The following is a 15720-nucleotide window of genomic DNA, read 5'->3' as shown; positions in this document are numbered from 1 at the left end:
GCTTTAAAGTTTATTTATCTTTTTTATTTTTTATTTATTCCATTTCAATTTAATCTTGAAGTGAACATGGTTTGAGGTTTTTTTTTTTTTTCTATTTTTGGATCGATAATAGAAATTAAGTTTTTTTCTGTTTTCATATTTAACTTCGATGAACCAAGAAAACCAAACAAAACTGTTTGTGTATAACTGGTTGAATGACCTCAATGAGTCCAATAAACTGGTTTCCTGGGGGGGGGGACTCATAGATTAATATAGGCTAGAACAGTAACTTCACATTTGGAAAATGATTCTCAATTTTACATATTTTATTAAGTAGACCGGGTAGAAATAAGGGCTTTGAGATGGCCTTCGCGGAGGAGGGGTGAGGAGCTCTCTCTCTCCCAAGCTTCCTCGGTGAAGGGAGGCAAGTGGAGGAGCCGGGATGCAATTTAAAGGGGTGATAGAATGATTATATATGGTATTTTACACTGTTCCTTAAGGTCTCCTAATGGGGTATGTAACGTTGGTTGGGCTGAAAATTGCCCGAATGCTATTTTATTAGGCCCTTAACTACCCTGTGAATACGGCTCTATTTGGAACAAGAGCTTTTCTTCCAAATATGGTATGCTCATGAATATTCAGAATGAGCTACGCGCTGATTGGTTTGAGCAAACTACATAGAAACACATGGGAGACTCGACAGCAGGTCTCATTGCAAAGTTATACATTGTTTGTCGGGCTATTACGTTATTAAATTCACTTCTGAGACTTTTTTAAGCTAGAAATCAACTATAAAGCTCAAATATGGGATGTTTTACGAAAATGTATGGCTTATTGCTAATTTGGTAAGACTGTGTGTCGTAGTTCAGCTGCCGGTGCTGCCTTGCTGCACGGCCTGCCTTCCTTTACACACCCCGGCCTGCTCTGAGCTCGATTGAGCTCCGTTACGGCTTGCAGCCCACAGCACTCCATACCCGCGCAAACAGTTCCAGTTAATCTTGGCTGGCTGTCAGTATAACTAGCTATATTTACAGTTTGAATTTTGTCACGCCACTTATACAACATATCTCTAAAGGTCTTATAAAGCTAACAGCGGTGTCCGATTTCAAGTTAATGATTTTTTGTGAACAGTGGGGGTTTCGTTAGCTATGACTGTCCCTTCAATCCTAGCTATGTGTAGCTAGCTACAAATCACGGATAGTTAGCTTCATTTTTGGTGTATTTTCTGTATATTTACAGTTTGAATTTCATCACGCCACTTATACAACATCTACCTAAAGGTCTTATAAAGCTGACGGTGTTCGATTTCAAGTTATGTATGCTAAGTGTAGCTAGCTACAAATCAGGGATAGTTAGCTTCATTTACTGCATAATGTGTGTATATTTGGTGTGAATGCTGGAGGCATTTACATCTATATTCTACTACACTAATATTTATTTATTTATTCCGCCGGATTTTTGCTCATTAACTCCTTCCACATTTTTTCAACATAGAAACTTCATTCATACATCAAAACATTCGGCTTGATTCAGAATGGCGTGCTACTATTTTTATTATTCATAACATTTATAATTTCCGAGATTTTCAACGTTTAGCGGACATTTTTTCCCCATTAAAGCGGATGGACAAAATGTTCAAAGTTGACACATTTTCAACTGCTAGCTGCTCATTCATACATTCACCGAGATACTCCATTCAAACTTTAAAACGTTCCCCATCTTTCATACATTCAGTGTTGGTATTCAACTTTCAAATCCCATTAGTACATTTTAAAATAATCTGTCTTCTTTGAAGCCTAGAACTAATGTCTTTCTGCCATTTTTACATTGATGTGTATGGGATGGAATGTTCGGACTCAGAGGGCAGGGCCCAACTGACAGTGGAAAGATGTATAAGCTAAATATTTTTTACCTTGCGCTACCATCCACAGTTTTAACTCCTCATGAATTTCAAAACGTAGGAAATCTTGTGCCCTTTCTAACGATGTGCTTAGGGAGGCAATCTGACTTTCACACGAGGCACAGTGAGGCCACAAGTGAAGCCATCTCCACCAACTGCCGCACTGCCTCCTGTACTAAATCCTACCAGAAATGCCAGGAGGAGAAGAAAAACAGGCCCTTTTCAGACAGCTGCTGTTCTCACATTTCTTACACCACACACACCATTCTTGGACAGGATGATCAGCAGGGTGTTATGTCTTTCACAGTATTAAACATTAAGAGATAGGAGTTACGGTTCTTGAGCTAGGACAGGACTATCAAAGGTGCGTCAGAGCTTTGTTTCTGTGAGAAGGCCTCTCTGAGACAAGAGTCGTCATAGCAACCTTTAACTGCAGTTGGTCATGTGAGCTGATCCCTGGCATGTTGACCAATGCTGTGCAGTTAATGTTCCTAGTCTCTAAGGGTTTCCGAGCTCAAAGCAGGGCTATCAAAGGTGTGCCACTACTCCTCTCCTTTCTTCCTCTCCTCCTTTACTCTTCTCCTCCTCTCCTTTTCTTACCATCCTCCTGTGTGTGTTTTTGTAAGTGTTACATTACATTAGCTGATGCTTTTTATGTCAGAGGTCACACGCCTCTGGAGCAACTAGGGGTTAAGTGCCTTTCTCAGGGACACACTGGTTGATGTATCCAGTGGGAATCAAACCCAGGTCTCCCACACCAAAGGCATGTGTCATATCCACTGCACCATCACCACTCCTGTGTGTGTGTGTGTGTGTGTGTGTGTGTGTGTGTGTGTGTGTGTGTGTGTGTGTGTGTGTGTGTGTGTGTGTGTGTGTGTGTGTGTGTGTGTGTGTGTGTGTGTGTGTGTGTGTGTGTGTGTGTGTGTGTGTGTGTGTGTGTGTGTGTGTGTGTGTGTGTGTGTGCGCGCGCATTTGTACGTGTGTCTGTGTCAGTTGATTGAGATTACCCAATATGACATATTTCCTGCTCTTCAGACCTGCTCTTCAGACTTATTCATTCTCCTTTAGCTGCTTTCTTCATTCAAATTCTGCTTCATCTTTCAAAAAAAATATCAGCAGGTGGCATGAATCAGCGTTTGACTGACAGGGTCGGGAACACACAATCGCACATCAGTATAAAAGTGAAGTCAACGCATCTTGACCTCGTGGGTTTTTGTGAGAGGAGTTTGATTTTGAGATGAATTTTGTAATGGAATAGCAGAGATCTGCGTGACCTAGCTAGATTCAGAAGACTACCTGATCTCAGGGTTTGATAGTTTATTTTTTCGTTTGAACCACAAAACAAAATAACGAGAAATCAGCTGTTTTTCGTTTGTCGTTTCAAACCATAAACAAAGACACGGTAAAAAAAGAGCCAAAAACGACTAAACCAAATTCAAATAACGGTCCGATTTTGGTTTTTTGAAATTCCTTTTTTTTATTTCTCCGTTTGAATATCTACATTAAAAGAAAGACAGGCTGGCCACGTGACCCGGAAGTAATAGTAAATAAAGCCTATACAAATAAAATCCAAGCTTTTAGAACGGTCATAATATGCAGCACTAACGTTATACCAGTGTAACGTTAGAAGAAAAAAAATCAATCAATAAATAGGCTTATATAAACCTGCACCGAAAGAAATATGTTAGAAACAGTAGTTTATTACAGTGATTTAATATCGTGCCTATCCATACATATCACCAGTCACGTTTAATGAGCGCATGCATTTGGTTCAATACATTAATAGTTAACCTAAGAACTTATTGTGTTGTGCAGAGTTGTTACTGTTAGCACTATATTATATAGGGGAGAGCCGGGACAGTTTAAATACTTTTTAATTAAACGTAATTTAAAGCGATCATATCGCACTGAAAGCTAATATTTTGTCACTATAGCAACCTACACCTGTCCTCTGTCAAATACAGTTGCATTTTCAGCTTTGAACAAAACCGTTCAGGAATTATTACAGCAGAAGTGGGGCGTGCGTTATGTTTCATTCGTCCCTGGTCGGGACGATTAAACAGCATGGGGGTGGGGGGGGCGAATGAAACATACAATTTAAGCCATATAAACTTCCCACAACTTCAATATTTTACTACATATCATGAATGGTCCTCCCAAAAGGTGTTATTTTAGAAAGATTGTTGCTGGGCTATACGTCCCGTATTTTCCCGTTATCCTACCGTTATCCTTGGATGTGCAGTGACCTAAACCCACGTAAAAACCTAGTGAAACGACAATTTCCACAATATAAACATGATATAAATGGGAAAACGTACTGTTCTAGCTATAAAAATGGCAGAATCATCCACAGTGCATGATATTTCAAAAAACGCGCTTCATAGGTGACGACAATGAGAGATATTCACGAAGACGTATAGCCCAGCAACAATCTTTCTAAAATAACACTTTTTGGGAGTACCATTCATGATATGTAGTAAAATATTGAAGTTGTGGGAAGTTTATATGGCTTAAATTGTATGTTTCATCTGTCCCCCCATGCTGTTTCAATCGTCCCGACCAGGAGGGACGAATGAAACATTACGCACGCCCCACTGCTGTAATAATTCCTGAACGGTTATCACCTGGAACACAGCCAATAATCGAGAGGCACATCCACCAAAGAGAGAAAACATAACTTAAGCCGCATCACACCGTTCTCAGGAAACGTGCGTGCCCCAGCTCTTTGCCTGAAAACACAGGTTTAAGCTTTTAATAGTGTTTTGTACATTAGCCCTTAGTTTAGATCACAGTAGGATGATTATTCAAAAATCTAGGTACATACAAGAATAGCTTTTAATGTGTTACAGTGTGCTATTTTCTATAATAATTTGAACTTGTGTAAATTGTCTTTGAGTACCCTGAAAAGCGCTTTATAAATCAAATGTATTATTATAAGTAATTGTGTATGATTTATCTATCTTACTTTAGGAATTCAATTTAGTAAAGATATTTAAAGTAATTTCATGTGACCTATACTGACCAGTTTTGTTACATGGGTTAATGCAGGATCAATTGATCGGCACATCTTCCTGACATCTGTACTACGTATAACAGATGTCAGGAAGATGTGCGTGAGACTGCATCTGTAAGATGTATAGGAGATGTTGGGACGATGTATATGCATGCGCTGAGTTTGCGGGGGGCAGGGGGAGCACTGCCCCCCCCTGGTAGCTGAAACGGTTAATTGCATTGTTTCAAAAATGAGTGGAATAGTTACTTCTGACATAACCAGATATTTTATAAATACTTTAAAAACACAAAACAACTAAATGGGGATAGGTAATACATCTGATTTCATATACTGCTTTAGTAAAAATAATATTTTTTCAGGGCTCTGCCTCTCACCTGAGACCATTGTCGACGCATATGCAGGACGCAAAAAACAATAATTTGTTGCACTAGTCGGGACATCTTACCGTGCCGACGTTACAATAAAGGTTGCCTAAATGCCATTTGCTGTCAGCTTACTAATTGAATGCGCGTTTTGTGTAGATTTGGACTTTGATACGTTTTATTCCACAATGTTTAAACGGCGATGTTCACCTCGTTCACCTGTTTGGAGCTGACTGGTGAATGTGACGCTTGTATAGGCCTTGCTGGATACACTGTGACTCTGTTTGTTAATCTACTAATTGCTGTGGATGACTTGTTTTCATGTCATTGGATTACGGCAAAATACTGATCTTTTTTCTTAAAGTGTCTTAACGTTTTATGGTGCGATTGCGCTTGGTTTCTGCGTTTGGAGAGGCATCTCAACAGACTGGAGGTTCAACACTGATTGTTCACTGTTAACCTACATGTTAGTTGAATTTAAGTGTCGGGGCATTCTGCCATCGTCTGTCTATTGTGCTCCAACACAGCCGTGCCCATGGGTTTGGTTTGAAAATGTGCTGTGGACAGAGATGCATTCGGAGGTACATTTCCAGAAGTGCTGGGTACAATGACGCATACGTTTTTTTCTCTTTCGCGCAGGTCAGGTTTAATGTACGTAAACAATGACCAATGATCACCAAATTTCTCTCTAATATTGCTCCTCATAACCACGGAAAACTGTCAAAAAATAGAACCCAAAGTCCAATTATTATGGACGTTATCTGACATTTAGCGTTTCTGCTTCACATTTTCAGCAGGGCAGCGGAGCAGCTGTTGGTTGACTCCCAACGGTTCTCATGGGCTTTATAAGTCCTGACATGAAAAAGCTTAACGTGGTTTAATATACCTAAACAACGATCAATCATCACCACATTTCTGGTTAGATTTTTTGACAGTTTTCAGTGGTTATGAGGAGCAATATGAGAGAAATTTGGTAATCATTGTTTAGGTACAAGCTTTTTCCTCGCTTTTTCCTCGCCATAGCCTGTCAAGTTCTTTTGACAGGCATAAGTGTTCATTTCAAGATATGGCCATGATAAATTTGGTGATCGTTGTTGAGGTACATTAAACCACGTTAAGCTTTTTCACGTTAAGCAGAACAGGCAGCGTTGTGAACAGATAAGCGTACAGCCTGCGCAGCAGCAGAGCGGCTGTGTGTGCCTGCCCTGTGGGGACAGAGATTGTTGTGGATTTTTTGCATCTGTCGCTCAAGAATTATATGCTTTATGGACTTCTTTTTTTAACTAAATTGAGCTCGAGGTTTTAAATTGTTACAATGTAAATTCAAATCTGCTTAAAAAATAAACATATGTTTATTTAGCATGTTTGTTTTGTCCATATGTGATCGTGCTGTGTTTCCCAGGTCTCAGTTGCTACAATGAGTTTTTTTTTTGCCCCCCCTGGCTCGAATGTCAAACTCCGCCTATGTGTAGGCTATATGAGCCCGCATCTGTACGATGTATGACATACTAAGAACGATGTATATGAGTGCATCTGTACGACGTATACGTTAGAACGATGTATATGAGTTCATCTGTATGACATAAGAACGATATATGAGTGCATCTGTAAGATGTATGAAATACGTTGGAACGATGTATACACGTCGCGGAGAGAGCGTTGAAACGTACAGCGTGCCAGTGAGCAAACGAGCAATCTACTCTGAATCTACTACGTATCCCCGCGCATTCTGATCCCCGCGCATTCTGATTACATCGCCAATACATTGTGGGATGTATGTGTGCTTACTGGGAAACGAAAAACAGGTGGTTTCTCGTTATTTTGTTTTGTGGTTCAAACGAAAAAACAAACTATCAAAACGTACACGGACCTCTCAGGTCAGTTGTGTAGCCTATGTAAATGTTGGGGCGTGACTGTTCTCTTAAGGTTCCGGATTTTGAGATGCTTGCGTAAGCAACTAGCTTTGTTGAGATTCGCCCGTTTTCAGCGGCAGTTTCAAAATATGAGATTTTCATAGTAAAGGGGTGTCAGTGGGACTTTGAGCTTCTATGTATGTCCTATTTACCCACCGAACTATCGTTATTCAACTATGACAGGGTAAAATCGGTTTTGCATTCTACCACCCCTTTAAGGACCTGGGATGCAGTAATGCAGTCTCAGTAGAGGAAGAAGACATTGATGGAGTCATCTTGTAAGCTTGGGTCAGAAGAAGTAGACAAAAACAATCAAGTGAAGTGGTAAGAAAAGTACTTCATAATTGTGTAAAGTATGTGCACTTAGATTTTGAGTATTCGGCAGAAGGGCATGATGGATGTAGACTGTGATACAGTCTCTGAAGCAGAAGGTGGCGGTATTGCACTTAAAAAACCAACTGCCGTAAAAACTCAAGAAGAAGAAGAAGCAGCAGCCTGATCATGCGAACGTTTTCAGGATGGTAACTGGCGTCAAATTGTAGCTAAATGTTATAGTTAGTCCGCTCAGTTTAAGGAAACATTATAGCCGAAGTGAATAGAAATGTCTTTGTTCTGTCTGAATTTAGTGTCACATTGACTGCTAATCTGTGAAAGCAGCTAACTAAAGTAAAATGGCTAAAATGTAGCTAGCATCCGTGTTAGCATGTAGCTCGTTGATAGCACAACCTGTCAATAGTCACCTATTTACATATTAAGTCATTTAGCTACGTACTATGAGTTCACTCAGTATCAGGTTTGACAGCGAAACGGTAGATGTTATAATTGAATCATATCATATTGAAACTGGGTCACTTAGAATGTGTGGCATGTTTTAAACATGTTGATGTGTTTATTGTCAGGGTACCCAAGTGAAAGATGTCATCATTAAGCCTGACGCTACCAGCACACTGCTGCTGGACAAACATGCAGACTACATCGCTGCCTACGGCTCCAAAAAGGATGACTATGTGAGTAAAAGGCAATCATATGGGCTGCCTAGAGGTTTTTGTTCTACCTTAGACAGCTTTGTCAACTTCACGTTACTTTAGTGTACTTTTACTTTGGCTGTTTTCAATGTTTGGGCTATGCAAGATTTTATGCTATAGCATACAATGACATTTAGATAAAAGTGTGCTTCCAACTTTGGGGCAAAAGTTTATTTCTTGTACCCATCCAACACCTTTTGTAAACTGTAAGCCAGACTTTATCACCAGACATCAGTGTTGGACCTCACAAGTGCTCTTGTGGCTGAATGGGAGCAAATTCCTGCAGCCAGATACCACAATCTTGTGGAAAACCTGACACCAGAAGAGTGGAGAAGTACACCATTGAAAAAAAAAAACACTAACAAAAGAACAATTTATACCAAAAAAAAGTGTCTCTTTTCCAACAACACTACAAGTTTCTATTATTACAAATGAATGAATTAGATTACATACCTCCCCCTTTTGTGAAGAATGTGCTAGCACTTTTATTTTTGAAATAATAATAATAATGAAAATAATATTGAAAATTCCTGTATGCCTTATAATTACTAAACTGGTAAGATTAAGTGGTAGGATGACAGATGCCTACTAATTTTAATTGTATTAGTGGTCTCATTTCAATTTTATAGATGTAAATAATAAAATAATAGGCCCTTTTCTCTGGTCAGCAAACTTTAAAGGTACAATTTCTGTATTGCTATCTGTGTGAACAGATAACAAAAGAAAAATGGTTTAAACTTTAAATATCTCTGGGACATGTGGTATTACAGCTCCTGCTGTATTATTTCCTCTTTTTTTTGTGTCCTTTTTGCGTTGGTCCAGGAGTACACGCTGTCAGAGTACCTGAGGATGAGCGGCATTTACTGGGGGCTGACGGTGATGGACCTGATGGGGCAGCTGCACCGAATGAACCGGCAGGAGATCATAGACTTCATTAAAGCCTGTCAGCACGAGTGTGGAGGCATCAGCGCCAGCATTGGACACGACCCCCACCTACTTTACACCCTCAGCGCCGTCCAGGTGACTGAAAGACAGTCAACTTGACATTTGACAGATTGACCAATTTATTCTTGTTTTCACATCAACTTTTATACTGAGAGAAGTTGGAATTGTTACCAACTAGAAAGACAATACTTTGCTGTGATTTGAGGTTGATGAGATGTCGTCCTCTGTACAATAAATCAAATAGGCCGAGAATTTATAAACCAGAAATATACATATATTTTTAATTGATTTTTATTCCTGGATGACATACAGAGCTATAAAATAAATGTGGTGCTCATTTATTTTTATTTATTCATTTCATTGGAAGTCTCTTTTACTGTAATTTTCTAGCAAGTTCTGTGGTTAATGATGTATATTTCACTGTCTTGAGCAGCCTCAGTGGTTTTTAAGATTTCATTTCTTCTGAAGGATCCTTATGATTAAAATTATATTTGTATTTATCTCCCAGCAAAACTTCTCAATTTGTCTGTTAGCTACAGGTAGCTTGATTGCTCTGCAACTCCTGTGCTTAGTCTTTTCTGGTTTGACTTTATTTTTGGTTTACTGACTTACTTAGTCATAACATAAGCCATCAACGAAAGGATTTCATCAATGTTTCTTTAGCATATATGTTTGCAAAACCAAGCCCGGCTTTCCACCATTTCTGGTTTCCTGTTTGTTGATTTGTTAGTCCTCTCCTCTAGCTTATTGTCCTCCACGTAATATATTACAGTCTCCTACCACATGGGATCAGACAGATTTAGGGTTGTGTACAAGCTGTCTCGGCATGTCAAGCCCAACCAACTCCTGCTACTGTGTAGTGAAAGCTGCAACTGGTACAGCAGTCTGTCTTGCAGTATTTCATACCAGCAGCGCAAGACGGGTTTTTGGTTTAATTACTGTATTATTTTTTCCTCAGATCCTGTGCTTGTATGACAGTGTAGATGCACTTGATGTGGACAAAGTGGTGGAATACATCAAAGGGCTGCAGCAGGAAGATGGCTCATTTGCAGGGGACAAATGGGGTGAGCAAGATTTACTCTGATCTGTGTTGTCCCAGGAAACATTTGCTCCTCAAATAAAAAAATAAAAAAAAGGAGTGAATGAAAAGCACACAATAATTTTAATACAGGGGTTAAAATAATAGGCAATGTCTGCACACAATTTGTACAAATATACAACTTAAATAATTGAAATCCCAGTAAAACCATATAGTCATTCTCATTTATTCAAATTATAGTTTGCTTTAAATGTATATAATATTAAAGTAGTATAATGTTGTGTAACTTTACAGGAGAAATAGACACAAGATTTTCCTTCTGTGCTGTTGCCACACTTGCATTACTGGTATGTATATAATAACAGTTTTTCTCACTTTTTTGTCTTTACACAACACTATAACTAGAGCCTGGCCGATATGGGATTTTTGAGACCGATACCCATTGTAGAGGGTGAAAATTCACAGAATACAGATTTGGCGACAAAATAGTCAGTTTTTGAGCTGGAATGAAAATAGACCTTTTCTATGTGGATTGTGTATGACCATGTACATGTAGTCAGAAGGCTGCTTTCTTAAAGGTGCTCTAGGCGATGTCACGTGTTTTTTAGGTTACTGTCCCCTGAACACACTGTAAAAAAACGTGGTCTTTGTCGTCTGCACCACAAAACATAACAAACAGTCTTCCAGCGTTCCAGCCAATAACCGACAAGAAAGATTTTGGGTTGGTTGTGGGGTTAGTGCGTGGAAGCACAGAAGAGAGGGAGAGGGGACGGGAGGAGGGAGGGGCGAGCTAGCCTTGTTTTGTTTGAAAATACTTTGAACGTCAACAAGAAGTGACATCACCCAACATCGCTTAGAGCACCTTTTTAAACAAATAACTTTATTAAAGAATATTTAACATTAACATATATGCCAATAGCGATAAATACAGATATGTCTGCGATAGGCCAATATCGGCTGATAAAATCGGTCGGGCTCTAAGTGTAACACTTTATAATTGACTCTCTGTCCTCTCCTCCTTGCAAGGGCAAGATGGATACAATAAATGTTGACAAAGCTGTAGAGTTCGTCTTGTCCTGTATGAACTTTGACGGAGGTTTTGGCTGCAGACCTGGTTCAGAGTCTCATGCTGGTCAGGTGAGTCCACTGATGTTCTTGTATAGTGAATGGCAGTCTCTGTGGGATTAAGTTGCTAGTTCCCACATAAAGGTTATCAGACAGTTGAATTATTAACACATCACAAATGTGAGGCTGTAGGCTGTTCTTGTGGGAGGGCGTCTGACGCATAACGGAGATATTGTCAACCCCCGACACTAACATGATGAAATATTCTCACTCTGGAAGGTGGCTGGTATTACATTCACACCCCTCCTGAGCAATTACATGTTAAAATCCTTATCAAATGTAATCTTTATGGTCTTTTCCCTTCTGTCTGTCAGATTTACTGCTGCTCTGGCTTCCTGTCGCTCACCGGTCAGCTGCACCAGGTGAACGCTGACCTGCTGGGCTGGTGGCTCTGCGAGAGACAGCTGCCGTCCGGAGGCCTCAATGGACGACCGGAGAAGGTTGGTCCTCTCCAGATGCTATAGTGGGGAAAACCTTTTTTAAAAAAAAAAATTAAAATAAATAATCAGGACAGCATCATTCATGTTGTAGTAGTTTAACCTGCAACATATCTACTCTAAAAGTAATTGAGACTTCTAAATTAGCCAAAGTAGTTCAGTCATTTGTAAAATAAAATAGTACATCTACATCTGTACTTACCGTTAAAAGGTATTGAAGCTAATACTTCAGTCAGATTTAGTTACAGTATAGACCAAGCTCTGGTTTTGTTTGTCTCATTCAGCTTCCAGATGTGTGCTACTCGTGGTGGGTTTTGGCATCGCTGAAAATCATTGGTCGGATCCACTGGATTGACAAGGCCAAGCTGCGATCGTTTATACTGGCCTGTCAAGACGAGGAGACTGGAGGTTTTGCTGACAGACCGGGAGACATGGTGAGCTGTCAAACACAACCAACTCCTGCATGCTGCAATGGAAAGGGGGAATGTATTAGACCTGTCTGTTCCCAAAATCCTGTCTCCATGTAAGCCTGTCTGCACCTCCCATGATCCCATCATTTGTCTCTCTGTCTCATATATATTTTCAACCCGTAAAAAGATTTAAGATAAAAGTTATCTCGCTGATACACTTCAGAACTTTTTTTTTTTTAAAGATTATTTTTTGGGGCTTTTTTCCTTTTTATTTGATAGTGACAGTGGATAGACAGGAAAGGTGGGAGGCGGATGACAAGCAGCAAAGGGCCGCAGGTCAGACTCAAACCCGGGCCGCTGTAGAGGACTCAGGCTACATGGGGCTTACTGGGTGAGCTAGAGGTCGCCCCCCACTCAGAACTTTTTAAGTACTGTAAGGTTTTAGATTAGATTCTACTTTATTGTCATTGCAGAGAGTACAGGTACTGAGACAACGAAATGCAGTTCAGCATCTAACCAGAAGTGTAAAATGCAGTAAAGTGCAGAGTAATGTACAGATTAATATATAGAATAGAGTATACAATAAAAAGTAAGGGGTATGAAAACAGCATGTACAGCATGAGCAGTATGAACATAGTAGGCAGTGCAGGTATAGTATACAATAAAACATTTCGTTATAGTGTAAGTACAAGTAATGCTAACGGTATACAGAACAAACAGCTGGAGGTATGAGATGGATACGGTATATATGCTATAGATCCAATATGTACAGTATAGACAGTGGTATAAATATGAATTGTCTTTAGGTCAGTTGATACAGTATGCACAGTACTGTCCATACGTCTGGAAATGTACAGAGAAAAAGTAAAATGTTTGTATAATACTGTACATGTACGGTGTATTGAATTGATATGGTTCATTACTTAATCAGCAGAAAACTCAAAGAAAAATATCACAGGATCACATTGCCTGCATATTTTTCCTCCTTACCTACGAATTATGCAAATGCATTGTTTTCAGTTTCACCATTGCTATTTCAATATTGACTTTATAAACTCTAACCAGTGTTAGTGAAATAGCAGCCTTTATCTACAAGTGGATCCTTACCTATACTGGATTCTAAGCTTGTTAAGGAGTGAGAGAGAACACAAGTTTTATAATTTTAAAAATGTAGAAAGAGGCCGCTCATCTCTGCTGCATTCAATCCCACACTTCTCAACACTTGATGTACTTGATTTTGATGTCTACTATATGATGCACATCCTCATATTCTTTCTTTGCCAAAATCTGTGCTAAGATGTTTCTTTTTTTTTTATTCTACTTGTCAATCCCCAAGGTAAATTGGCAGTTGAAATGTAAGTTTTGCAAATCCATTTTATATACACAGCCCACATGCAATTCAAGGGGCAGTGCAGGGCCAACCATGGTACGGCACCCCTGAAACCAGTTTGGGCGTTTCGGGGCCTTCCTGTGAGGCAAACTGGCACCTACCAGTCCACACTCCATACTTGGTCCATAGACTTGAACCGTCCCCGCGGACTGAGCTAATGCCAACCCGTTCTGTTACAATACTTCATTACAACTCCAGATAATAGTGGAGGAGGACGTGCAACTTCTTTTTGTTTTTGTTATCTCTCTGATTGTCATTAAGTCTCCCGCTCCTTCCTTCTCTGCAGGTGGATCCTTTCCACACTCTGTTCGGAGTTGCAGGTCTCTCCCTTCTCGGAGATGAACAGATCAAGCCAGTCAATCCTGTTCTGTGCATGCCTGAGGATGTCCTGCAGAGGATCAACCTGCAGCCTGACCTCCTCAGCTAGCCTTCTGTCACCATCATCCCACCACACTCACACCTGCCCTGCTTAACAACCCAACTACCATGGCTGTGTGTTGGGAGCAAAGAGAGGACCACCACACATCGTAGTGTTAGCTGAAGTCTATAGACACATTTTAGATGCAGGTTTCAGTCTCTGCTCACTAAGGACAAAAAGTTCTGACTCGATTCCTCTGAGTCTATCTTTACACCCTCAACCATTATGTTATCAACGTACTTTTGTTGGTTTTACTGCAAGAGAAGAGTTTGGGAAAGAGATGCTTTGAAGTGTGATCGTCGTTGCTAAAACACAGAAATCACTGAGCAACATTCCTTAGCACGTTGACTTACTCACCATGTCGGTTTGTCTGAGGGAAAACATGGGACAAACTGTTGGGGAAGTCAGTTTCGTACATCTTTCTTGCTCCCATCACCCTGTGAGCAAGCATTTTTCATGTACTTTACCTGAATGATAAAGGAATATTGAGTTTAATTTGACAGATTTGTGCATCCGAAACAGATTGTGTGGAACAGACAAGAATGAGAACGTTTGCTCTGTGATTTAATTTTGTTTTTGGGGCTTAAGACACTTGACTGCTTTGTTGTTGGAGAGTTTATGCACCTACTGTTTTAAATGAAATAACTTCCGTGTTTGAAAAGTGACAGCATGTAAAGGGCAAACTATCCTTGTCCTGTTATAAACTTGAGCAATCATTCTACCACCGGGATAATATGTCTCACAACTGGACATGCAACACATGACTTGTTGCAAACAAAAGATAGTTTCATTAAAATAACTTCAGAGCATGGGGCAGTGTTTTTGTTTGTGACACCAAGAGGTAAAACGCATGGTCGTTGTCTCTTGCCAATCCTCAGTCTCAGCTACACTATTTATTTAAATCCGTGTTACTCAGCACAGCTTTGTTATGCAGCTGTAGGCAGAGGGTTTAGACTTACACCCAAACTGTGTGCAAAATTCAGAAAATGTCAAGTCTTAGGCTTTGATGTGTCTTTTTATGTGTACTAATTTGGTTAAAACTTGTTTTTTTTTCTTTCAGGAAAAACAATCTATATTGCTGCACTCTTATGTTACAGAATGCACATTGTATCTGTTGTTAGATAACTGTTCAGTGTAGACATTGTTACAGAAGGTAAATAAATCACATTTACGTTATGTTGAATGTATTAGCTTAACGTATTAATTGACATTGTTATGCAAATTAATCGTAAGTCATTACTCCATCATTGCACAGTTCTCAAGTAATTGTGCCTCTTAAAGGTGATTAAAATCTGAAAAACGACTCAAAACCTTAACTTGTTAAACTACTAGGTCCCATTGTTGTGTTGTGGGGGTAGCTCTAATCCAAAAAGCTGATTACTGTTGCACAACTTAATGTGTATATTAATGTAACTTATTTGTAATCTTTGATTGGCAATAAATGTATGATTTCCCCCTCAACTGTGATTTTGTTTTGATTTGTGTTTGTTTTTGCACTAAATGAGTATTTTAAGAAGCAGATGCCCAGGCCTCAGTATGTTAGTGATCTGGTATATAATCACTGAGATGATCTTAAGGATTAATCTTGTTTTGTAAAGGACAAAATGGACGAAAAGTGCTCTGCTCAGATAGTTAGTGGATTAAGCTGTTCTTTTAGCTCCTTGTATTTGGTAGTGTGGAAAATCCTTTAAGATATAGGATGGATGTTTTTTTTGACAGGACTGGAGACCCTAAACTGCCTGAAGTAGAAATACAATTGGGTTA

At 39.6% G+C, this 15720-nt stretch overlaps 1 protein-coding gene across 2 annotated transcripts; it reads left to right on the top strand.

Moving 5' to 3' along the window:
* The first annotated feature begins 7602 nt into the window (after positions 1-7602).
* rabggtb (Rab geranylgeranyltransferase subunit beta) lies at positions 7603-15423 on the top strand. Of its 2 annotated transcripts, none has more exons than XM_028594213.1 (9): positions 7603-7688; positions 8067-8174; positions 9015-9212; positions 10096-10201; positions 10471-10523; positions 11203-11313; positions 11616-11741; positions 12023-12172; positions 13825-15423. In XM_028594213.1, the coding sequence occupies exons 1-9, from the start codon at positions 7686-7688 to the stop codon at positions 13963-13965; spliced, it is 996 nt and encodes a 331-aa protein (XP_028450014.1). In that variant the 5' UTR covers positions 7603-7685; the 3' UTR covers positions 13966-15423. The 2 variants fall into 2 exon arrangements, with proteins under 2 accessions (XP_028450014.1, XP_028450013.1); XM_028594212.1 differs by lacking the exon at positions 7603-7688 and adding an exon at positions 7695-7976.
* The last annotated feature ends 297 nt before the right edge of the window (positions 15424-15720 follow it).

This window comes from Perca flavescens, chromosome 12, assembly GCF_004354835.1.
Source record: "Perca flavescens isolate YP-PL-M2 chromosome 12, PFLA_1.0, whole genome shotgun sequence".
Taxonomy (NCBI): Eukaryota; Metazoa; Chordata; class Actinopteri; order Perciformes; family Percidae; genus Perca; species Perca flavescens.
Note: the sequence above shows the minus strand (reverse complement) of the source record. Positions and strands in the feature narration are given on the sequence as shown.

What these genes read in the sequence shown, in the direction of transcription:
- rabggtb (XM_028594212.1), top strand. Translation starts at nt 7,941, where the DNA reads ATGAGTTCACTCAGTATCAGGTTTGACAGCGAAACG. An exon ending in GCTCCAAAAAGGATGACTAT is followed by an intron (nt 8,175 to 9,014) that starts GTGAGTAAAAGG and finishes GCGTTGGTCCAG; the next exon opens with GAGTACACGCTGTCAGAGTA. An exon ending in ATTTGCAGGGGACAAATGGG is followed by an intron (nt 10,202 to 10,470) that starts GTGAGCAAGATT and finishes GTAACTTTACAG; the next exon opens with GAGAAATAGACACAAGATTT.